A 25376-nucleotide genomic window follows, 5' to 3' on the forward strand; every position below is an offset into this window, starting at 1 on the left:
TTAGTGTCCTAACATGTATGGAAAACCGTAAGAAACCAGAACTGCTGCCCAAAATAGATATAGATTGCAAAGTGCAAAAGGCATGTGAGCTGCACGACCAGATGTTTTGAAGTAGGCTTTTGGGTAGCATAAATGCTCTATTTAGTTGCCAACAGACGTTTACTTGTTAACAAACGTTGGTGCAGACAACTATTTACTAAACATAAAATAGAAAGTGAGAAACCAGTTTAAAGCAACACTTTAAATCAATCCACCTCTTGTGAACAAAGGTTTTGGTCAAGCTGCTGGGTTACCCCAGAAACTAGGTACCTGCTTATTCTAAGATTATCCTCTCACTTATTTAGGAAAAGCTAATAGACATAGGTGGGTTGTTAGAGAGATTTATTAGATACCCTTTGAGCACTATGTACACAGGAAGGCAGAAGTTATTTCTTGGTTTCTTCCTCCTTGGACAGTGTCTTGATGATCTCCTCCTTCTTGGCTTGCAGACGTTCTTCACGGCGCTTACGAGCCTCCTTGGTCTTGGACCTACGGGCTTCAGCTTGGTCACTGAGAAGCAAAGGAAGGCTCATGAAAGGCACAGCAACATTTACTTCATTATTGTCAGCAACAGTCAGTTTGAGGGTAGCAGATTTAGCTGCAGAGTGAAGACTGGAACAGCTATAGACTGGGGAGAAACTTATATACATCTTTGCCTTGCCCTAGTAATAACTGTACTGTTACCTATTTCACTGTATGTAAAATATATTGTAGAACATCAGTTAAGTAGGCTGGTGCTAAATACTCCAAAATAAATAAATGTTTCCCCATAGAGGATACTTTGCCACTGCTGCCAACCAATGCTCAAAACCCAGTTTCTACTTTCTGAATTAACCTGGACACAACAATGTAATACCACTTCCCAACTGGTGATGCTGATTTTGCCACACCTCCAATTGAAGTCTCAATGGCAGGTGACAAAAGAGTAAAAAGCAAACTAAAATTTCAGTTGGCTCATAATCTTTTTTATCTGTGGTGTTTGAGCTATGTGCCTTTGAGTGAATCGGTCTACAGCAGATATGGGGCACTTGTGTCCCTTCAAATATTGGGACTCCCAATCATCAGGATTGATGGGAATTGTAGTCCATCAACATCTAGAAGGCCATGTCTCCATTCCTGTCCTACAGGATACTCTATGTCAGTCTTCCATAATGTACCATCATTAGCCAAGTGTTGCACTATGCTTGCTGTAACTAATCATAAGATTCTTTTAGATTATGCCTTTGAAGGGACAGGGCAATTTTACACTCAAGAGCTCTTTTTTCCGAGTATGGTTGTTAGGGGGGGAAACTGGAAGGAAGGCAGCATTTTACCTCTCTCATTCTTTAGCATGTAACACCTTTTTAAAGAATTTTAGTACTGCTATGCCAAGGGCAGTTTTCAATATAAACAAGAGAGCAGAGGAGGAACATATCTGTTTACTCAAAAGCAAGTAGCTATCTAGTAGCAAAAAGGGAGGATACTTACGCCAGAAGCTTCTTGCGAGCCTTGTCTGCCTTCAGTTTGTGGATGTGCTCCATCAGGATCCTCTTGTTCTTGAATACATTACCTTTCACCTTCAAGTACAAGCTGTGATACCTGGAAAGGTGGTAGACACAGCATGGATTGAGTATGCCTCTCCAGAGTGCTTAAGAAATGATAATACTTTAAAAGAAAGTAGTGTTCTCTGAGATATGCTATAAGTGGCTTTGCCTTGGCATCAAGTATGGGAGCTCTATAATGCCTTAATGTCACACCGATCTACTCTAGAATCTAGTGCATTGTTCAGTAAGCATTCAATAAACTGGCATTATGTAGTTCTCAACACTGGAAAATAGACTCAAATACAAAGTTATTCCTTTGTGTCTTTGTAAAACAGCTGGCCTCTAATAGCAGGCAGATAATGCCAGACAGTCTGAAACAAAGTGGATAAATACATTTGTTTGCCACTTACATATGGCGATCAATCTTCTTGGATTCCCTGTATCTGCGAAGCAGACGTCTCAAAATCCTCATCCTTCTCATCCAAGTAACTTTCTCAGGCATACGGGCATTGGCTGTACCTTTTCTCTTACCTGCAAAGGAGAATGTTAAACAGAATTAATCAACTTTTAGCACAGAAATGCTTGCATTTCTGCAAAAGCCTAAGTACAGAATCAAAGCTATTCAATGCTTTCTTGCCACTCTTTCACTTACATCTCTTTAAACTCAACTGCCTCTAAATTGGAGATACTCAATGTTGAGAGAAACCAGCTCTTACCGATGCCCATGTGTCTGCCCTTACGGCGAGCCAAAGTGTTTTTCCGGCATCGAGCACGTGAGTGAACAGTAACTGGCTTGCGGATGATCAGGCCATCTTTGATCAGTTTCCTGATCTGCTGACCTAGAAGACAGGAAAAACAATGATCAGCGAGAATAGTACCACCAAGCAGATCTGCAAATCTATCTTCATATAAATGAATGAGTCTACATTTACAGTGAGGTCTGTATCTAAGTTTCCAATCCAAGCTGAAATCCTCCCAGTGCACAGAAGTTGTCAGTCTATGGACTTGTCCACTGAATTAATTCATAACAGATATACTAGCAAGGTCTGTGTTATAGAGCAAGAAAGGGCCTATTAAGTTAGTTATTTGCACATGCAGGCAAATCTGAAGAAAATTGATAGAGATTCAGCAATAGGGTACTGAGCATATGAATGGATGTTTGCTGTGTTTTAAAACAAAAACTATCTAGTATCTACTACATGCAGTATTGACAACATGAACAACCTGCATACTCTTGGGACATGCAAATGATCACTTACGAGAGTTGGCATTTGCAATTTCATTAGTCTCATTGGGATCCAACCAGACTTTTTTCTTGCCACAGCGCAGGACGCTGGAGGCCAGCCTCTTCTGCAGCCTTAACATACTGAGGACACAAACACAACATACAGATTAGAGATTTCAGAGGGACAGAGAAAACAGACTGATTTGTGGAGATTTCAATTGGGGAGTTATTCCAAAATTCACAGAATTAACTAATTTGCATAACCAAAATGTGCAAACTATACAGGAATCTGAGCCATCATCCTATACCATAAGGGCCTAACCCACAATCCAGGGGCCCAATCCACCCAACAATTTTTTCACTCTGTCCTTACAAAGAACCCACCAATTTTAGCAATGGTGGCAAAAAGAAAAAAAAAGCAGAGAACGCTAGGGTGGGCAGAGAAGTTAGGCCTCTCTGTCCCATTCAGCACCCCGATGGGAATGCTCTCTCTCTCCTTCTGATCAATCATTCAATGAGTTCCACCTCCGGCTTAGACTGTGCTTCAATAATCAGAACTTGTGAAGACTAAATGAACAGCTTTATTTGAGATTTCATTATTTTTAAGCCTCCAAAAAGAGAACTTAATCTACTCCAATGACTTTGAAAGAAAAACCAGAGGCCTGTTTAAAAAGGGTATTCTTTATGTAACTGAGCTATTGCTGAGACCTCCTTCCTAGAACTCCAGGGCAAAAGAAGGCAGGCAGGCAGGCAGGAAGTTTAATAAATTACATAAGTAAAATCACCAAGCCTCAGACAAACATGTAGACATATTGGGGAAAGGTGTGTATTGCATAGTATCTGAGAATTAGGAAAATCAATTCAAACACACTCTGTTACCATAACCGCCCAGAGCGCTTTGGCTATGGGGCAGTATATAAATAAATAAACAAACAACAAGGTGTTTCTAACATGTATCAGAAGATCAAAATGCAACATTATTATTTATTAAAATATTTTTATAACAAGAACAGCATAATGCACTCTACATTCGGCTGCCCTTGAAGATCATTAGGAAACTCCAACTGGTCCAAAATTCAGCAGCCAATTACTGGCTGGGGTTGTTTTTAGAACTTGTACAACCCATTTTAAAACAGTTGCATTGGTTGCCAATTCGTTTCTGGGCCTAATTTAAGGTGTTCGCATTAGTGGCACCTTCACTGTACAGTTTTCTGCAAATGGTAGATGCACCTTGTTACCCCAACCTTCAATACCTGAGATGTATATTTTCAATATCCATCCTATTCCTGTGATTGCAATTTGTTTGGTTTTTAATGTTTAATTTTAAACTGTGGTAATCCACTCCAGGATCTGCTGGTACAGGGCAGGTGATAACAGTAATATAGCAGCAGTAGAGCTACAGCGAAGGATCAAGGGCTGCTGCTCACCATCAATTCCACACCCACCACCTGCAAACTCTGGTACGTCTTTACAGTATTTGCAAGAGCGTTTTGCTTGAGTGATTTGTGGCAGAAGGAATCCAGATGTGAGTGTGGGAGAGGAACAGCTCGGAAGGATTATTATTTCGATTTCTCCTTGGTTATGAATTCACTACGTAGCCTTCGGCTAACCACTCTCCTCATGAAACACTACCTACGCTATAGGGAAGGGAGCCTACCTTCCAGAACTGCTGTAAAAATTACTGAAATAATGTATATGAACGACAAGTATCTTCCCTTTCTCTTCTTTAAACCCCTTTTCAGGTCCCCCATGTTTCCTAACCACCATTGCTACTACCCGCTCTTTCCATCTTCTAAGGGGAAGACCCCAAGCCGCAAATGTGGCTTCGCCGTTTGGGGCGCCCTTTAAAAGCTGCCACATAGGCTCCTCCCCTTTCGACCCCCCCCCGTCTCTTCCTTCAGTCGGCTTCTCTCTCTTCAGGCGCCCCTAGGCCGCGTTTCTCAACCGTCCTCACGCGCCCGCATCCCCCGAGAATAGTCCCTCTCCATTTGCTTTTATTTTATTTTCTTTCCTTCCTTCACTCGTCACCCTCAAGCCTTTTCGTTTTTTTAAAAAAGTGTCCTCCAGAAGACTGAAGCCCCCCCCCCCGCAGCTCCTCACCTCATGGCGGCCGAACCAACGGCACTAAAAAGAAAGGAAGGAAGCGCACACGGGCCAGCCTACTAACCAACGCATAAATGGACTGTACCACTTACTCCCTCAACGCCATCAACTTCTGTTCTTTTCACTCCAACTTCATTAACTCACCTGTAGTCTCCACCAGGATTAAACGTCTTTCATATTAAACAAGAAATGGAAGGAAAGTAGAAGGAAAGGAGGCAGAAACAAAGGTTTTTATACATTCTATCCCCCCATGGAGCAAAACCTGGTATAACCTAAAGTCCCACTGCGCCTGCGCCTATAGTGGGTTATGGTCACGTGAGGAGGGGTTTCCACCAGGGTTATGCGCCTGACCGAAGTGAAAGGTAGTGCTTTGCGCATGCCTATGAATATTATGTCATCGTTTTGCTGTAAAATGTAAAAAAAGAAATAAGTTGAGAAATTATCTTCATTATAGAGATATGAAACTTTTTGATTTCTCGAGACACTTGTTTTTCTTGCACTGTGTGAGAAATTCATACTTTAGCTTAGCTGTGTTTGAAAGCAGCGTCCCACCACAAGCTGAAACAAAAGATAATAACTAAGATTGGCCAATTCCGACACGGCCCGTTTACCTCGAGATTGATATGCAGGGGGAGGGGCGGCTAAGATAGCCTTGCAAGCTAGTCCACTCTAAGTATTGCAGGTTACCGGGGGGGTGGCGCTAAGGCTGATTATTATTTCTACGTAAAAATGACCAATACAAAACATCCGTCAGGCTGCAGCAATCTATTTCAATTGAACGCCAGACTCACTAAAGGTACAAATTTAAAAAGGCAAATATTTAAAAAGGCAAAAAATCCTGTTTTTGCGGCTACCTTTTGCTGGAAGCGGAAACTCTGATGCTCAGTCACACCTATGCTAAAATCCTGGATTTCTCCATTGTTTTCTACAGACGGCTGTCACTTTTCTCCCGGAGGAGAAACAAAAGTGGGGCCCGATATCAACTCAAAAGTTACACCTTGTGTATGACTCTGTTTTAAAGTCTGTGGTTAAACCTATCTGCAATTGCTCTGCAACGCTGATCATACAAAACTTGTCTGGGCTAGTTTAAGAAAAGAGTGCGCTTGCGCATTATGTGGCATGTTGCTATTTGTAATGTATCGAGTGAGATATTGAATATTTGTACTGGAGAAGTTTTCATTGAGTGATGGGGAGGAGAAGTTAGATGTGAATAAGGTTACTGAGTGCATGTGATAAGTCAGTTTCCCCAAAACAGAACTGCATGATTTGAGGTGGTCTCGAGCTCTAAAATACTATCTTCACTTTTCTTTTCTTTTCTTTTTAAAGGCTATAATAAGGTTTCTGTAGCCCTGAATTTCTTCCTTACACAGATTTATTTATTTATTATTATTATTATGGTTACCCATCAGGAAGTATTTCCTGGGCATCTTAAAACAAAACAGTATTAAAAATACATAGTACTAACTGTGGCTTTTGCATGATCAATAAGAATTGATAAGAAGCCGCCATTGTGTACTATTTGGTCAGAGTAGGGCTAGGACAGCCTTCACCAACCTGGTGCCCTCCAGGTGTTTTGGACTATATCTCCCACCAGCTGCAACCAGAGCAGGTTATGCTGGCTGGCATTGATGGGAATTGTTGTCCAAAACAGCTGACTCAGCTGTGAAACTTACTGCCTGACCCAGTTACTCCCCCCCCAGCCTAACTTACCTCCCAGTATGTCATTTATTTATTTATTAAATTTATTAGTCACCCATCTGGCTGGCAATCCAGCCACTCTGGGCGATGTACAAAATTAATACATAGAATTACATTAAAATATTAAAATCTCAACCAATAATTATAATGAGGTTAAAGAGTGGTAGAGACAACTATATATGCCATTTTAAGCTCCATGGAGCAAAGGTGGGCTCTAGATGTAAAGTAACAACAAGAACAACAAAAGGGAAGGAGGTTGAACAGCTCTAAAGTTACAGTCTGATAGGAACATAAGAAGCTTACCACTGGCTCATTTATTTCTTATTTATTTATTACTTGAATTTATATGCCACTTTTCCATATAAATATGCTCAAAGTGGCTTACAATAACACAAATGCAAATACAACACAAAAATGCAAATGACAACATCAACAGCAGTCAATTCAAAAACATAACAATTGTTTCAAATCATTTCAAAACATAACAATCCAACAATAACTCCAATTGATTACCTAAACATCACATTTAAAGTCATCATAAAACATCATAAACATCAAAGAACAAGCCATCAATCAATTAAAATATATCAAATTAATAACAACATTTCAATATTCATAACATTCCATCACAAAAGCATAAGAAAACAATTTTCTTTCACTCTAGCATTGATGTTGGAGTCTCTGCTGATGGCTGCTGTTGTTAAATGAAGACTCCATGTTCAAAGGCAGACTAACTCCAGGCACCAGTGGCTGGAGAGAACCCACAGTGGGAGAAGACTATTGCTTATAGGCTCCCCCAAAGAGCAGCCAGATGGACACTGCAGAAAAGCAAGATGCTAAGGTGCTGGACAAGGCAGTGCCTTGGTCAAGTCCCCGACAAAACAGCACTCAGAGCTCTCACAAATGCTGCCCGGAATGCATGATGCCGTGGTGGCGGCAGCATCCCCCAGCGTCCCCACTCAGTTGCTTGGTGCCCCACCTGTCTGCACCAGGCTCCATGACACGGCAACTGTAGGCAGGCAGGTGGACTGGCAACTTTGCGTGTGGCATGGCAGGTGGCTCCTCGCCCCAGATGTCATGCAGGACTCCTCCATCATGCAGGACTCCTCCTCCAACTATTAAAGTTGGATAATAAAGGTATAGCAATTTCTCAGCTCACACTCGACTCTACCTGCTGTCTCTCTGACAGGCTTGCTAGAGTTTTCATCTGAAGTCTTCCTTCTGTCCAGGTACCTGAAGACCATTACTCAGCTACAAAGGTATCATTAGTCTACTTGTGATGTTTTCTCTCTGGTGCACCAGTAAAGAAATATGCTAGTCTCCTTAACATTTAACAACAGATAGTTTTAATATTATTTTAATCTAATCCTTTGTTATGCTGGCTGTACTAACTGCCTCTTCCACAGTCTCATCTAACTCAGTATTGTCTACACTGACTTTCCAGAGTTTCACATGGGTCTTTCCCAGCCCCATGTGGAGATGGTGGGGATTGCACTTTCTGCATGCAAAGCAGTTGCTCTGCCACTAAACTATGGCCCTTCCCAAAATATATTTATTCAGAAGTAAGCCCCATTGAGACGTTTCCTGATAAATATGCTTAGAATTGCAGTCTTAATGAGAAGTAAACTAAGAAGTAACAAGCAATTATTAGTAGCATATGATTATTTAAATAGTCTTGTTTTCTGTGCCCCATTTCCTATGTTTCAATTCTGTTTCCTTGTGATCCTTAACTGTACTGTGTCTGCTGATTTGGAACACCAAGGAAGTAATAGCTGAGTTACATTTCTGGAACTCCTTTCATCTGGAAGTTAAGCGAAGCCCTAGCCTAAGCATGTTTTTAAAGCAGGCAATTAGCAATTGGGGTTAAGTGTGTGCATGGAGGAGGAGTATTTAAAGTATTTTAATTTTTTTTGCTATTTTAATGTGTTTCAATAATGTTATGTGCTATGGTATGGACAAGCTCAAATAGTTAAAAATAAATCCTAGGGGTTGTATTCAGCTAAATCCTATGCAAAGTAGACCCACTGAAATTAATTAACCTAACTTCATTAGTCATGTCCATTAACTTCCATGGACTGACTCTGAATAGGACTAGCGTTGAATACTGTGCCAGAACATTGGGTAGTAATTGGGCTGAGGATCATTTTTATTATTGAATGTGGAGTGAAATTAAACATGGTCTTTTTCTACTGATTTGTGTTACTACTCATTGGGGCCTTTATGTCAGCTTAACTTCAGGTTTGATATTTTTCCCCCTTATGAAAGGAAAACTATGTGCTAGACTAGGTCTGGGAACCTTTGGTGCTTCAGATGTTTCTGAACTACAACTCCCATCAGCCTCAGGGTTGCCAGGTCAGAAGTATATCAAACCCTGAGATTTCAGGGGCAGGCCCTAGTGATGTCATGGGGCAGGCCCTAGTGGTGTAATTAAGCATGATACATTAAACATCAACCACAGTTGCTTGGAGCATACCACTCAAACAAACAAAAATTCTCTGATTGGAAATTAAGATAGAAATCTTAATGAAATGAGGGTGTTTCCAGGTTCAGCTGAAGTGATGGGATCATTCCTTCTCACCTGCTTAGAGACCCTGGGTAAGAAACATTAAATCTAGCCTATTTGCTTTGGGCAAGATGGGGTTAAGTGCCGTCAGGCCAAGCCAGTCACCAGAAGACTGTTATAGGAAGAAAGCCTAGTGTTGTGGAGATATTACATGGGAGCACTCAATTCTCTGACAGTTACTACTCACTGGAATTGGGTTGGCTGTCAAAGTGAGTAAGACAGGGTAGACAGAAAATGGTAGTGAATCATCTTACTCATTTCTCAAACTTCTTTCTGAAATGAAGGGTCAAATCTGTTGCAAGTGCGGCAAGAGCAACTCCTGTTTTGTTCTTTTGTTTATGTTCCAGAAGGGAGATAGAGTTAGGGTCCTCCAGATGGATAGCCTTGATTACCTTTACCTGTGATGCTGTGACTGACTTTCTTCCATTGGTAGACTGATACGTCTTAAGGGAAGCTTATCTGCCCCTCCTCCTTCCGCCCTTTCCTCTCTTCTCTTCTCCGACTGTCTGAGAGAGACCTTTGTCTCTGCTCTCTCTCCTAGCCATAAGGGCAATTCCCACGCCTGGGTATTGCGCCTCCAACTTAGTTAGTTAGTTAGAACTAGGTATGCCTTTCTATCTACTATGTATTTCTAGAAATAAAGTAAAAAGGTAAAGGTGTCCCCGCACTTATAGTGCAAGTCATTTCCGACTCTTAGGGTGATGTCTTGCAAAACGAACTCCGGCCATGAGCAGAGCTTCGACTGCGTTACCGCCGCTTACCACTCTGCGCCACGGAGGATCTTTTATAAATAAAGTAGCTTTTCTTATTTTACTAAGTCTTAAGTCTCAGTGATCCTGATGCAGGGTAAAAGCCTGCTTTCTTAGGTAAACACACATACATACTGGCACACTCACATTTCAGACCGCTGTTACTCTCTGCTTGACTAATTTAGCACCACAACAAAATCTGTAAAGAAGTTTGGAGCAGGCATTTTAAAAGGTAGGGGCAGGGCATTCCAGGCAGGGGGTTGCAAACCCTGCTTGGATATAGATATCTTTGCAGATGATTCCTAGTCAAGCTTTATCAACAGCACAATCCAAACGCTTATTCCTTGGGGTGGTCATGGTTTCCCTCTGTTGTTTTCATCCTGAGGGGCAGATTAGGCTGATGGTGTGTAGCCCATGGTCACCCAATAATCTTTATAGCTCATTTCTATTTTAAAAAATGATTTACGTGCAGGCAGAGTTTATGAAGTAGATCCACACAATATGTTTAAAGCACATCCAACCCACATTTAAAGTGCATGACTTCCCCTAAAGAATCCTGGGAAGTGTCATTTCCCCCTCACAATTACAGTTCCCACTACTATTAACAAACTACAGTTCCCATGATTCTGTCGTAGGATTCATGTACTTCAAATATGCGTTGACTGTGCTTTAAATGCATGGTGTGGATCTGCCCTAGTATGCTGTGCATTCATTAGTGAACTGAAAAGAGCAATTTTAAAAGATACTTTTTTAAACAGGGGAAGGACTGTAGCTCAGTGGTAGGGCATTTGCTTTGCATGCAAAGCTCCAAAATTCAATCTCCAAAATTCAAAATTCAGAGCTCCAAAATTCAATTCAATAGTCTGGAAGAGACCATTGCCTGGAATCCTGGAGAGTCAATGCTAGTGCATGTCATCAGTACTGAGCTAGATGGTACCAAATGGCTTGAGTCAGTATAAGGCAGATTCCTATGTTCCTAAAAATGGAAAGAGATCCAAAGGCGGCCACAGTGACTCCAAAATTTATTTAGGTATTTTATTTACAACATTTATATACTGCTTTATTGTAAAAGATCTCAGTGGTTTCCAGAAGGAATTAAAACAATAAAATTATTGCCAAAGATAGCTAAAGACAGGTATTTAAAAACATTCAAAATAATAAAACCAATAATGAGTTTAAAACATATAAAAAACCTAATAGCTTCTATATGCTTGTGTAGGCTTGCCTAAACAAAAATGTTTCTAGCAGGTGCTGAAAAAAGTAGGCAGGGAGTTCCAAAGTTTAGGTACTGCTACACTAAAGGATACATTTCTTACAAGAGCAGAACAAGTACTATGTGGAACTCGTAACATGGAAAACACACCTTGAACTTTGCCTGGTAGCAAATCAGCAACCAGTGCAGATGTCAAAGCAGAGGTATTATGTGCTGTTAAGGTCTCACTTATATCAGCAATCGTGCCACAGCATTCTGCACTAACTGCAGCCCTGGGTCATGTTGTGCTGCATGGGGATTTCTGTGACCTTCGCTGACTCACTGCCAGGATTTTTTTTCTTTTGGTTTTTGGTTATGAATCCTGACTGGTTGTGGGATACTGAGTTTTCTGCCTTACTCATAGGAAACCTGTTGTGGTTACTATGGTTTCGCATTTAGAAAATCATCAGTCTTTCGTTTTTGTTTTTCTGTTTGTATTTCATTGACCTTTAACCTCACTTCCTTACATCCATAGAAACAACAACTGTGGTTCCATGTGGTCAGCTCAACCCCCTTAAACCCACTGATGAGGCACCTTGTTGGTTGGATGATGGTTTGTTTCTTGCCCAATAGTGGTAAAAAAGAATCCACATACTGGGACGTGTGGCTGCAATTGTTGTTGTTCCCAAGCTGCTGCCTGTGAAGGTAGACCAAACCGTGTGTGCTTTCTCTCTGTCAATTATTACTCACTGGAATTGGGTTGGCAGTCAAAGTGAGTTTATGGTAGCCCACAGGGTAGACAGAAAAGGGTAGAGAATCTTCTTACTCTTCTCAAACCTCTTTCTGAAGTGAAGGGTCAAACCTATAAAGAAGTTTGGAGCAGCCATGTTAAAAGGTAGGGGCAGGGCATTCCAAGCAAGGTGTTTCCAACTCTACTTGGATATGGATATCTTTGCAGAGGATCCCTACTAAAAGTTTACCAACAGCACAATCCAGACTAGAGGGTGCTGGTGGTTGGAGACTCGTTGCTGAGGGGAGTAGAGGCACCAGTATGCCAGCCGGACAAAATGAATCGGGAAGTCTGTTGTCTCCCTGGGGCACGCATCCGGGACGTCGCTGACAACCTGCCGAGGCTCATTGGGAAACAAGATAGGTACCCCTTTCTCCTCATCCATGTGGGCATGAATGACATGGCCAGAAACACCTTGGAACAGATAACCTCGAACTATAAGGCTCTGGGTAGGAAGGTCAAGGATTTGGGGGTGCAGGTGGTCTTCTTGTCAATTCTTCCCGTGAAGGATAGAGGACTACAAAGGGAAAGGAAGATACTGCAGGTCAGTGACTGGTTATGCAGATGGTGTCGACGGGAGAGGTTTGGATTCTGGGACCATGGTCTAAGCTTCTTGGAGGGGGGACTGTTGGCAAGAGATGGGCTGCACCTCACGAGGACTGGGAAGAATCTCTTTGGCAGAAGTATGGCAAAACTCATCAAGAGGGCTTTAAACTAAAGCCTCTGGGGGATGGAGATGATAGCTTAACTACCGATCCAAAGACAGCGGGTTGTAAACACAACGATTTGAAGGGTACAGCAGACACTGGGAGAGAGAAAGGGATGCACGGCAAAGCTCACGGTATATTAATGGAGGAATCCAATCAGGACAAAAGAGACTTCTGGTGTCTATATACCAATGTGCAGAGCTTGGGAAACAAGCAAGGGGAACTTGAAGTCTTAGTGCATCAAGGCAAATATGACATCATAGGGATAACAGAAACTTGGTGGGATGACTCCCATGATTGGAATATAGCCATTCAAGGATATAAACTCTACAGAAAGAATTGAAGCAACAGAAAAGGAGGGGGAGTAGCGTTATACGTCAAAGACAAATACACCTCTATGGAAATCCAAGAGAGCGAACAAAGGGGTCCGGTAGAGACCATTTGGGTAAAAATAAATGGAGAAACAAATAAAACCGACATGGTAGTAGGTGTCTACTACAGACCCCCTGGCCAAGAAGAGGTGGTAGACGAGGCCTTTCTCAAACAAATCTCTGAAATCTCAAGGAGGCAAGAAGTAGTAGTGATGGGTGACTTCAACTACCCGGATATCTGCTGCAAAGCACAAAGCCTCCAACAAATTCCTGATGGGCCTTGCTGATAATTTCCTCTTTCAAAAAGTACAAGAAGGAACAAGGGGATCGGCAATCCTGGACCTGATCTTAACTAACACGGACAAATTGGTCACGGGAATTACAGCGGTCGGTACCTTGGGGGAAAGTGACCACGTAATGCTGGAATTCGGGATTCTGGGGAAAGCCAAAGAAGAATATAGTCAAACATGGACCTTGGATTTCAGGAAAGCCGATTTTAGCAAGCTCAGGAAAATGATGGGTAGGATCCCGTGGCTAGATAGACTAACGAAAAAAGGAGCCCAAGAAGCGTGGGAGTTCATGAAGAACGTATTACAAAAAGCGCAATCGCGAACAATTCCAAAGAGGAAGAAAAATGGAAGACATCGGAAAAAGCCAATGTGGCTACACGGAAGACTGGTGGAGGAGGTAAAAGTAAAAAAGAGCATGTATAAAGAATGGAAGGAAGGACGCATCACCAAGGAAGAGTACTGACGAGCGGCTCGGGCTTGCAGGAATAGCGTAAGGAAAGCTAAAACCCAGAATGAGCTGAGGCTGGCGAGGGAAGCGAGGAACAACAAAAAGGGGTTTTTCAGATATGTTCGAAGCAAGAGAAAGACCAAGGAAACGGTGCGACTGCTGCTCAATGAGGATGGCAAAATGTTGACAGATAATGAGGAAAAAGCAGAACTGCTCAACGCCCATTTTGCCTCCGTTTTCTCCCAAAAAGGGAACAGTGTGCAACCTTGCATCAGTAGCAATCTCAGTAAGGGGTCGGGATTGCAGTTTGAGATTGATAAGGAGATAGTCAGGAAATACCTAGTTAACCTAAATGAGTTCAGATCTCCAGGGCCTGATGAACTGCATCCCAGAGTATTGAAGGAACTTGCGGATGTACTCTCAGAACCTCTTGCCATCATCTTTGAGCAATCCTGGAGAATGGAAGAGGTGCCGGAGGATTGGAGACGGGCAAACGTCGTCCCGCTCTTTAAAAAGGGTAAAAAAGAAGATCCAGGGAATTACAGGCCGGTCAGTCTGACTTCAATACCGGGAAAGATATAAGAACGGATAATAAAAGAGTCCATTGGCAACTATCTAGATGACAATGCTGTGATTAGAAGGAGCCAGCATGGGTTTGTCAAGAAAAAATCCTGTCAAACTAATCTCATCTCTTTTTTTGATCGGGTCACTAGCTTAGTAGATGGTGGAAATGCTGTAGATGTCATCTATCTAGATTTCAGCAAGGCATTTGACAAAGTCCCCCACGACCTTTTGATTAGCAAACTGGTCAAATGCGGACTACATGGAAATACTGTCAGGTGGATTCACAACTGGTTGGAAAACTGTACTCAAAGAGTGGTCGTCGGTGGCTCTGCTTTGGACTGGAAGGAGGTCTCGAGTGGAGTGCCACAGGGTTCTGTCCTGGGGCCGATACTCTTCAACATTTTTATCAATGACTTAGATGATGGAGTGGAGGGAAGCCTTATGAAGTTTGCGGATGATACGAAACTGGGAGGGATAGCTAACACAATGGAAGACAGGAATAAAATCCAAAGGGACCTAGATAGACTAGAAAATTGGGCTGAAATTAATAAAATGACATTCAATAAAGACAAATGCAGGATTCTGCATTTAGGCCACAAAAACAAAATGCACGGGTACAGGATGGGAAATACCCGGCTTAGCAGTAGTGCATGTGAGAAGGACCTTGGAATTGTAGTGGATCGCAAGTTGAACATGACCCAGCAGTGTGATGCTGCGGCAAAAAAGGCAAACACGGTTTTGGGCTGCATAAACAGAGCTATAGTTTCCAGGTCGAGGGAAGTAATAGTCCCACTATATTCTGCATGAGTCAGGCCTCATCTGGAATACTGTGTTCAGTTCTGGGTGCCTCATTTTAAGAAAGATATAGACAAGTTAGAGCGGGTTCAGAAGAGGGTGACGAGGATGATAGCCGGTATGGAGAACAAGTCTTATGAGGAAAGGTTGAAGGAACTTGGCATGTTCAGTCTGGTGAAGAGAAGGCTGAGGGGGTGACATGATTGCACTCTTTAAGTACCTGAAGGGCTGTCACATAGAGGAGGGTACAGATTTGTTCACTGCTGCCCCAGAGGGTAGGACTAGGTCTAATGGTTTTAAGTTGCAGGAGCGTAGATTCAGATTGGACATTAGAAGGAACTTCTTGACAGTAAGGGCAGTTCGGCAATGGAACCGACTGCCTAGGGAGGTGGTGGGATCCCCTTCGCTGGATGTCTTCAAGCAGAGGCTGGACAGCTATCTGCGGGAGATGCTCTAGCTGTGGATTTCCTGCTGTGAGCAGGGGGTTGGACTCGATGGCCTACAAGGCCCCTTCCAACTCTATGATTCTATGATTCTATATCTACTCAGAAATAAGTCCTATTGAGTTCTACAGAGCTTAGTCCCTTAGTGTGTTTAGAATTGCAGCCTTCAGGGGCATCCATCTTTACTCCTGAGTGCTCCCATCTAACATCTCCACAATACTAGGCTACTTTCTTCCTACAATGGCCTTCTGGTTACAGGCCTGCCCTGAGGGCACTTAAACCCTTCTTGCCAGAATTAAGTAGGCTAGATTAAATGTTCCCTATGCAGGTTCCTTCTTTTAGCTAAGATTTCTATCTTAATTTCCAATCAGATAAATGTTTTTGTTTGAATTATATGCTCCAAGCAACTGTGGTTGGTCTTTAATATATCATGCTTAATGACATCACTCGGGCCTGCCCCTGAAATCTCAAGGTCTGGGATGCTTCTGACCTGGCAACCCTAAATTTGGAAGTGCCTTTTGATTTTATCTTGGTCTTTAAGAAGTTGGCCAAGAGGCACAGCATTCCCCATGTGTCCTGCCTCAAGATGAAAATCAGATGCCCAACTGCTCTCTGGAGCACTGGAGTCCTTGTCTATTTTAAAAATGGTAAATGTTAGGAAGGGTTTGTTTAGATCAAATAGCTAGTGCAAGTGTATAGGGGCTTAACAATCAGAAACTTCAGCGGTTAATTTTTGTTTGAGTTCTCACTAGTGGTCAGCTGTGAGATGTGCTCTCCATGACAGTAATTCCCAAGGGATCCATGTTAGCATTTTGCTGTAGTTACAACTCTGTTCAAACTGCAGAAGTCATACGTGGCCTATGCTCTTGCACAGCATGGAACAGTATGCTTCCCATGTGGGTTAAGTGTATTTACATACTACAACTCCGTCAAACTCCCCAGCTTTCTTCACACACCTGCTGCAGTCTTTCTTCTAACCTGGAACTCCCTCCTCAACTTCATTTGCTCCTTTTATCCTTTCTCTTTTTCCATTGCAACCCTTTCTTTGTTAGTTGATCTCTTGGGAGTGCCTAGCTGCTGGTGAAGGGACCAACTAGAGAAATGAAACCCTGGAAGCAGCTGCCACAAACAGGGCAGGCACACCCGCATTTATATTCAATAGGGATGAGATTATCTCCCAGGAGTGTGACTAAAGCCTCAGATAAAACCAGGAGACAAACATTTATTAGAAGAAGTTCAACATTAATTCATCCTCTTTCTGTGCAAATGCGAGGGGCTATGTCAAGGATTCAAAAGCCGAAAGAGGCCATCAAACTACTCAATGAATTTTAAGACTTCCTGCTTGGCCTTGCTGGCCCTGGAGCTAAAAACTTGCACTAGTATCTCCGCAAAACTTTAGATCTGTAGAAGGTACGGTTTAACAAAGTCTCTTACCACAGAAAGCAGCCAAGCTGTCTTCCAAGATCTGCTTAGAAAAAACTTTGATCTGAGCTGTCTAGCCTCTGAGGTGTGCTAAAGTTTGCCTTAGCATGGAAAAGAGCTAAGCTGAGTTGTTTTATAAAATGCTTTCTTTTGATCTAGTGAGTTCTGGTTTTGTAAAGCTTATTTAATTTCTCTTATGAGGAGCTGAGCTGTATTGCCTGCTGGGATTTCAGAGCTCTTTTTTCTATTCCACAATCCTAGGCATGCTTATTCAGAAGTAAATCCCACTGTATTCAGTGGGGCTTCCTTCCACCTACTAGATGTGTGTAAGATTACAACTCATTGCCAATTAACACTGCTTAAGACATCCTAACTAATGTGAAACAGAGGAGAACAAATGCAAAGTTGAGAGCACAGATTTCTAAGAGGGAGTTGGAACAAGTCAGTGTTAAAATCAGGTGTGTCTGTGTTGGAGTAGGACAGCTGGCAAATCTGCAGACCTATGTGGGGGGGAAAGGGGAAGGGGAGCAAATGGAGCTGGGGGCACTTCTAAAGAAGAAAACAGAAATGGCAATTCCTCTGATTTAAGTGAATGGGGAAGCCCTTTCTATCTACATATGCCTCAGATCCCCAAAAATTAGGAAGAGGCTTCATTTTTAAAGCGCGCCAGAAGTGTGTTGAAATGTTAACATAAGAACATAAGAAGAGCCTGCTGGATCAGGCCAGTGGCCCATCTAGTCCAGCCTCCTGTTCTCACAGTGGCCAACCAGGTGCCTGCGGGAAGCCCGCAAGCAGGACCCGAGTGCAAGAACACTCTCCCCTCCTGAGGCTTCCAGCAACTGGTCTTCAGAAACATGCTGCCTCTGACTAGGGTGGCAGAGCACAGCCATCATGGCTAGTAGCCATTGATAGCCCTGTCCTCCATGAATTTGTCTAATCCATGAATTTGTCAAATGTTCTTATGAAGATGAGCCTGGATGGGAACCTGAGCAATAGCACTATCCTATGCCTTCTCAGAAGTAAGCCCTGCTAAGTCAAACTGGACTTACTCCCAGCTATGGTAATATGTGAGATGCCACTGTTCACTGATAATGGCAAATAAAGATAATCCAATGTAACAGAGTGGAGACAGATTATCACTGTTTATCCAGAAACTTGAATTCAGAGAAGGGCCATAGCTCAATGACAGAACACATGCTCACCCTTCCCCCAGCTATTTTGAGACTGAAGGATCAAGGAACATGGGGAGAGGATATAATCTGGGGGACAATCTAATGGCAGGAGAAAGGAGGAGCTGGCGAAGGGAGAAGCAGTGATGCTAACTGATGGAGGAACTGCTGGCGTGGGAGGAAGAAGAAACTTCCCTTTTGATAGAGGCTGCTTTTTGTGGCTTTCAAGAATTTGAAAACTGCAGTATTGTCTCAGAGCAATATCCGGCCTCAAGGAAGAAGGCAGATGTGAGGCAGGAAAAAGAGAAGCCTGTGCAGAGATGGATGGACACAAGGGAAATTAAGAAGACAGCACCTCTGTGTACGATTGTAAGTGGAATAAGGCTTGTCAAAGGAGTGTATTTCCTGCAGGTGCTCACCCAGTCACACACACACACCCCAGCAAATGTTGATTCTACACATTTACATTGTTGCTGGTGTGCTGAAGGCATCCCATGCTCAGGATCATACCCTTTTGTTCCAGTTCAGCCAAAAAAGGCCCGACATTGTCCATTCCATAAAAGTAATTGTCCAAATGAGGATTTCTACCCCATGTCAGCTATCTCACTTTGAAAGAGCTCCCAAGTTTAGGCTTTTCCCCTTCCTCGCTTCTGTCAGCAGGTTTCTCTCAAGCGAAGGTGACTATTACACAGAGAATACTAGATGTAGAATTTCAAAACCACTTGTCCCTTGCAGGCTCCAAACTTGGTTTTAATCTCTACATAAAGCCTTTTACCCCTGCACAATACTTGGCTTCTCTTGACACTCCCAGGCTTAGGAAAGCATTTACGCTGGCCAAGCATAACGTTTTGCCAGATACCAAAAAACTCCAGTTGCAGATCGTCTCTGCCCCTGTGATCTTGGTGTCATTGAGTCTGCGACTCATGTTTTATTAGAATGTTCTTTTTATTATGATCTTAGACGTTTGCTCATCGCCCCAATTTTATGAAAAATCCCAGGTAGGGATGTTGCATTTTACATGAAATACCTTTTAGCAGACACAGATCCTTGAGTCTCACCTAAACTGGCGAGCTTCTGTGCTGCAGCTATCAAACATCGAAAAGCCTTATTAACATACTAATTTTAACAATAAGATTTGGTTTTAATCAGAGATTATGTAGCACAAGTATGTATATTGTACTGTTATTTGTGGTTATAATTTTTATATTGTATATTGGGTTCTGCTGGTCTTTGACCGTAATAAAGCAAATCAATCACTTTGAAAGAGACAGCCTTCCTGCCGCTGTGGAAATACAGCAGGACGGTTCAAGAGCATTCAGGAATAACCCCTATGTTGAAGAGTTTACACCTCTTTGGATCCCTTTTCACCACCCGGTTCTGCAAGGGTCTTTCCACAGGGTGACGGGAGGGGGCGGGGGGCGAAAAGAGAAATGGTTGTTGGGAGAAAAACGGCCGTCCCTGCACTGCTGAACAGAAGAATGTCTGTTTAGGGGACGGGGTGGTGGTGGTGGATGATGGGACGAGATAAAATTGGAGAAGGATAAATAGGCTGGATTTCTCCCTTTTCCTTCCGTTCTGACGTCTCATCTGGAGCAGCAGCAGCAGGTGGATCCCGAAAGGATCTCGGTGTGGGGGCTGGCTTGATGAAAGCCAGTGGCAAGAGGCTCCATCTTCTCTCTGCCTCCCCTCCCCGCCATCTGCTCGGCCGCTGTTTGGCTCAAACCACACCCACCCCTTCTTTCTTCCCCTGGGGAGCGGGAGGCAGCCGCCAGCCCTCGCCAGTTGCCAGGAAGCCGTCCGTAGGCTATGCCCTCTGATTGGGACGCTCGGCTCATCCATCACGGCGGCGGCGGCGCGAGCGTAGGGTGCCTGCTTGCTCATCGCCGCGTCTAGTACCAGGAGGGGCCATGCCGAAGCTACGGGCTTAGGGAGAGGGAGGAGGCGGAGGCTGGAGGCTGGAGGCTGGCTTTCTCGGCAGGCGAAAGGCGCGCCCAGCCACCTCTGGCTTCCTCAACCATGAGTCCGGCGTGAGCACAGCCGAAGGCGCACAGGCATCTCCATGGTGCAGGACGGCGGCATGTCACGCACACCTTACAGCTCCAGCCAAGACATCCAGATGGAGGTCTTAGACAACCCGGGCCTCCAGGTGAGTAAGAGCCCAGCCCGATCCGTAATCTGCCGGGTTGTCTCCTGGCAATCCGTCGGGGGGAGGACTCTTTTGGGTGAGTGTGGGGAACTTTGGATGTGGAGATCTTGTCAGGGTCAGAGGGGGGAAGAAAGGGTGGGGAGGAAATCGGAAGAACACGGGAGAGAGGGTGACCAAATAGAGAATATGTAAGTCACCCTCGGGCATCCTTTCGAGACATGGCTGAGCCACCCTCGCTCATTCTTCCATCTCTTTCTTCGCGTGCCCCCGGCACGTTATTGGGAGGGATGGTGTCGAGGCGGGAAGCGGGAGATTTTGTGTTTTCCTGAATCCTGCCTTTGATCTTGGACTGCCACCATAGTCGGGCACCTGGGAGTTGGTGGGGAGCCAAAGGAGATGTCCCATTTGTTGACTTGGAAGAAGAGAAGGGCATATTTGGGGATGGCCATGCCTTTTCCCCCCCAGCTCCATGGAGGCAAGAAGAAGCACAGCCCCTCTCCTCCCCATTGGGATCAGTTATAGCTGGCTGCCTTGCCTCTTCCTGTACACAATCTTATTCCCAGACACCAGGAGCACCCATTTGGTGAAACATAACATTTCTCTTCATGCTGCTGCTGTTTTGGCTTTTCATGCAAGCAAATGAGATTAAACCAGTGTTCATCCATCCAAACATGCAAACAGATTACAAAATCAGACCCAAGGATCTTCTGGCTGTGGCCTGTGCCAGTCTGGAAAGGAAGGAAAGGATTGCATCCTTTACATTAGGCACCACAGCCCTTGAGATCTGTTCCTGTCCTGGCTCAGGTACAGAACAAGTGACTAAAGCAGCCTTTGCCAATCTGGTCCCCTCCAGGAGTTTTGGACTAGAACTTCCATCAGCCCCAGCTAGTTGTAGCCTCAAACATCTGGAGGGCACCAGGTTGGTGAAAGCAGGGCTAAAGCATCTTTGGAGATGAGGAAAGTAGGTTCCTTGGGTCCTGCTCTCTTTTGCTGACTTCCAGAATCATCTCCCATGACTCGGATTTGTCTTGTTTGGAAAAAGAGGAGTAATGGTTTGAGGCAGTTGGGTGGCTCCCCCAGTAAACATAAGGAAGACACTCATGGAAACTCCATGGGTCATTTGGGTATATCAATCTCTTGAGGAAACTTGTGACTAAACACAGAAGATCACCCACTTCTGTATCTCCAGCTACTATGGCCAATAGGGCTGTGCTGGATCTACCATCAAGTTTCAGAATGGCATGAGGCAATGGGAAGGGTAGAATAGACCCATCAGTCTCTTATGTGGGGTGGAAAAGTTCTAGGGTGAGGGTAGTCCAGCTTCACTTTTGTATGGCCTAGCTAGCTCGTTTTGTTTTAACTACAATTCCCATCGTCTACTGCTTTGTGTTTAAACTGATAAAGCAAGGGTGCCGACTTAGCCCCCTTTAACAGTTAAGGCATAACAACACTGTATTGAGTGCTCCAGAGAGTGTGCACTTGTTTATTTACTATATTTAATCATAATGGCCCCCAAGGTGGTTTACAATATAAACAGAAGGGGGGCTTCTTTGGGTGTGGATGTCTGCATTGTAGTTCAAACTTCTGTCATCTCAAAGTGCAAGATGGTTGTCTCACTGCTTCCCTCGCCCATCATAGTTGGTCATCTTTTGTAGGCAGCCTTCTCTAAGCCCATAAGAAGTGCTCTGATGGCTCAGACTAAGGTCTGCTTAGTTTCACATTCTTTGCAAGAACCCCAGCAAGTAGTAAGTGCTAGGTCAGGAATGAGAAACCTGTAGCCCCCCCAGCTGTTGTTGGACTTCAACTCCCATCAGTCCAAGCCAGCCTGGCCAGTGTGGTTCCTGAAAGCTGATGGGGGGGGGGATACTAGATACATGTGAACCTAGTGAGCAAATCTAGGCACTGAGAGATAACAGATCAGGTGAGAGCACAGGTCAGATTTACATAATATGAGAGGCTAAAGTGTTCAGCTTCTCTTTCTCTTTTTCTGGGTTATGTAGATAATAACAGAGTGGGTGGATCTCAGTGGCAGAATGTACCAACCAAGGTGGAAAATGCTGAACTACCTGGGTCTATTTCTTAGATCTAAGGAATGAGCAATTCCAGGTTCTTGAGCCTATTTATGAGCTTCAGGGGAATGTGAGAAATACCAGCTTAAAGAAGGATCTCAGAGGAGAGAATATTCCAAGCTAAGTGATGGATAAGAGAGTAGCAGCCCAATACCATTGGCCTGTTTTGGTGGAAGTATCAGGCAGTGTCCTGTGGGTGACAAAAACTTCTTTAGAGCAGGGGTAGCCAACATGGTGCCCTCCAGATTATATTGGACTACAGGCTCCATCATCCCTGACCATTGGGCATGTTGGCTGGGTCTGGCAGTCATGGTCCAAAACAACTGGAGTGCACTACATTGTCCATCCCTGCATTAGGGTATATGATGGTACTTATCGACGTGGCGGTGAAGTATGTGGTTCTTTGCTCATCCAGTCTAGTGCAATGCAACAACAATACCCTCACCCCAGCCTAAATGTATTGCTTTACAGTTCCACCAGCCCCCCTTTCATCTTAAACTCACAAAGAGCAGAACTAAATTCACTCTGTCTCTGTGTGTGGTGGAATGTCATGGGCACTTCTACGCTTTTCCTTAAGGCACTTCTTTTGTCCCTCTTTGTGGTTCCCCAGGTGGTGGATCCCAGTGGCTTGCTGCAGCTATGAATGACGCACGTGCCTTAATTAGAACAAGGGGGAGGCAAAGCCTAAAAATACCACCCCTCTGCTCTCTGCCTCCTTGCGCCTTGCCCTGCCTGCCCTTAGAACTACGAGAACCATGTCTGCGGGGGCCTGGTAACAACTGCCTTCTCCTCTGCCAGCTGTCCCTCTCCCTCTTCCTGAGACATGCTTGGGAAGCGTCTGGTTCATTCCAGGCCCACACTCTCTCTCAACACGCCCTGGAGAGAAGGGTCTGGATTTTTCTGGGGACTTCTGTGAGGGACTGTCCCTCTGTGAAAAGGCAGTCACCCTAGGGATGCACAGTGGGGATGGGAAGTTATGATTCTTAGAAGCAGGTGAAAGCATGAGGTTGTTTAATGTTACCCCCCCCACCCCAAAAGGAACCTGTGATGCTTGCTTTCTATATAAAGACAGAGAGGAGAGAGGCTGGTTGTGACCAGTAGAGACTGTTGAACTGAGCAAAGTATGACTATGGGGATATGGCAAGAGCCTGGCTTATAGTTACACACTTGGGGATGGGCGAGGTCTCCCCCTCTTTTCCCCTTCTTGCTTTGAGTCCTAGACTTACCTCCCTGCTCCTGTTCCTGTGCTGACTTTACAATTGTCTTCCTGCTCTCCTTCAGTAAAAACTGCATTTGGGTTTCCTGCTCTTTCCTTCCTCTCCTGCCTAACACATGGGAAAATATCCCACTATCTATAACAGAGATGGGGAATCTTTGGCCCTCCAGATATTGCTGAACTACAACTCCTATCAGCCCCAGCAAGTATGGCCAATGGTTGGGGATGATGGGAGTTGCAGTTGAGCAACTTCTGGAGGGCTCAAGCTTCCCCACCCCGATTATAATATAAGAACATTTAATACTGATCAGGAGCTTTCCCTAAATCCTCAAAGAACTTCACGTAATCATCTCGGTAGTTCCTACAACAGGAGTGGGGAACCTGTATCTCCAGGTTATACTTGGCTACAGGTTCCTTCATCACCGACCACTGGCCATGCTAGCTGGGGCTGATGGGAACTGGAGTTCAACAGCATATGAAGGGCCACAGGTTCCCCACCTCTGCTTTTCAACAATCCTTGTATGGTAAGCCAGTTTTATTATTGCCATATTACAGATCTGAGGGATTGAGGCTGGAAGATAGGGGAAACCCTATGACTACTTAGTGGTTTCATGGTTGAACTGAGATTTGAACTGGGGACCTGCTGGTTTATGGTTCATGCTCTGACCCCTGGACTGCATTAGCTTTCTAGTAGGTGGGATGGTGAAACATTAGGTTGCTGCAGTCCTGCCCTCACCCAGAAGATGTTTTATGGTGGAAGAGGAAGTAATGCTGATTATAGAGCCTGTTTTTGATCAGTCAGTTCCTAGCTTCTCTCAAAGGAGATGTTGCACTGAATTACACTGAAACGGCTGTATTAAACAAAGGAACAGTTCTGATCTAGAATCTTCCCTGTGCAGGGCGTCCCTAAAAAAGAACAGGAAAACAGCTTTCTTTTTTAAGCCCAAGGTGCTGTTAGGCATGTGACACAGTGTTGGCAGACATGCGAGTTGTGTGGCTGGCTGTTGGTGCTCACCTGTGTGTGCATGTGCACAGTGAATAGATCAGTGAGCATCAAAAGAAGCACAGAGGGAAGGGCACCTGTGGGATGCAAGCAACAGGGGTACAGCCTCAGGGAAGCATGGGCTTCACCTGTGGGTATGGCTTCTGTGCTCTTAACACTTTACATGCAGGAAGAGAGATGGTTGCGTAGCAACCAAACTCTTTCTCTCTCCTCCCCCCCTCCCCTGGCTATGTGTACAACACTGCAGCATGCATTGTTCTGTATACATTTCGATCTGATTTTCAGTAGAAGTGCACATGTGCATTTCCTTAAGGACATACTGAAGGTAGGGAATACTTGTGCAAATTCTTCCACTTCAAATTTGCACAAAAAATTAATTGTATATTCTCCTGGTGTGATTCCTTACCACTAGTACATTCCTAATTAAGACTAAATGCAGATGGATTCAGGATTTTTTGAGAAAGGCAATTGTAAACATGGAAAAATGTGACACTGAACATTATTGCCTTAAAATTAATCAGCAAGACTACAAATGTAAAGTTTTTAAAAATTACACTAAAATTTAAAAGTATTTTTTTTAAAATGCTAACAGAATAAAAATAGAAGCCTCAGCCAAAGAAGTTATTGGTGTTAGTTAAAACCAATATGTGAGTCTCGTTCCCACTCACCTTACCCCTTCTACATACTTAAGGTTACCAGTCACAGTACTGTACTGATAAATGGAAGCCACAACAAGCAGAATTCACATGTTAGGGTCTAGTCTCTAGACATGGCAACTCCGTGCCCCCCTTGCCTTTCCCCCTTTTGTTTCCCCACTTCTTGTCTTCTATCTCTCCCCCTCCATGGCATAG

At 44.0% G+C, this 25376-nt stretch overlaps 2 protein-coding genes across 4 annotated transcripts in view; one reads left to right on the forward strand and one right to left on the reverse strand.

Moving 5' to 3' along the window:
• Positions 1 to 364: 364 nt before the first annotated feature.
• RPL19 (ribosomal protein L19) overlaps positions 365 to 25376 on the reverse strand; it is a 140571-nt gene continuing 115559 nt past the window's right edge. Inside the window, exons 1-6 of one of the 3 annotated variants that reach the window (XM_061589902.1) lie at positions 5035 to 5144; positions 2822 to 2928; positions 2279 to 2401; positions 1973 to 2093; positions 1507 to 1617; positions 365 to 549 (exon numbers count right to left, since the gene is read on the reverse strand). In XM_061589902.1, the coding sequence (XP_061445886.1) occupies positions 426 to 549; positions 1507 to 1617; positions 1973 to 2093; positions 2279 to 2401; positions 2822 to 2927 (585 nt within the window). In that variant the 5' untranslated portion in view covers position 2928; positions 5035 to 5144 and the 3' untranslated portion in view covers positions 365 to 425. Of the gene's footprint in view, positions 550 to 1506; positions 1618 to 1972; positions 2094 to 2278; positions 2402 to 2821; positions 2931 to 4887; positions 4985 to 5034; positions 5145 to 25376 lie in introns of those variants that run through there. The other 2 variants (XM_061589900.1, XM_061589901.1) reach the window with 2 other exon arrangements.
• Positions 20098 to 25376, forward strand: part of CACNB1 (calcium voltage-gated channel auxiliary subunit beta 1) — a 64773-nt gene continuing 59494 nt past the window's right edge. Inside the window, exon 1 of the mRNA XM_061589898.1 lies at positions 20098 to 20237. Coding sequence (XP_061445882.1) covers positions 20151 to 20237 — 87 coding nt within the window. The 5' untranslated portion in view covers positions 20098 to 20150. The remainder of the gene's footprint in view (positions 20238 to 25376) is intronic.

Source organism: Rhineura floridana, chromosome 11, assembly GCF_030035675.1.
Source record: "Rhineura floridana isolate rRhiFlo1 chromosome 11, rRhiFlo1.hap2, whole genome shotgun sequence".
NCBI lineage: Eukaryota > Metazoa > Chordata > Lepidosauria > Squamata > Rhineuridae > Rhineura > Rhineura floridana.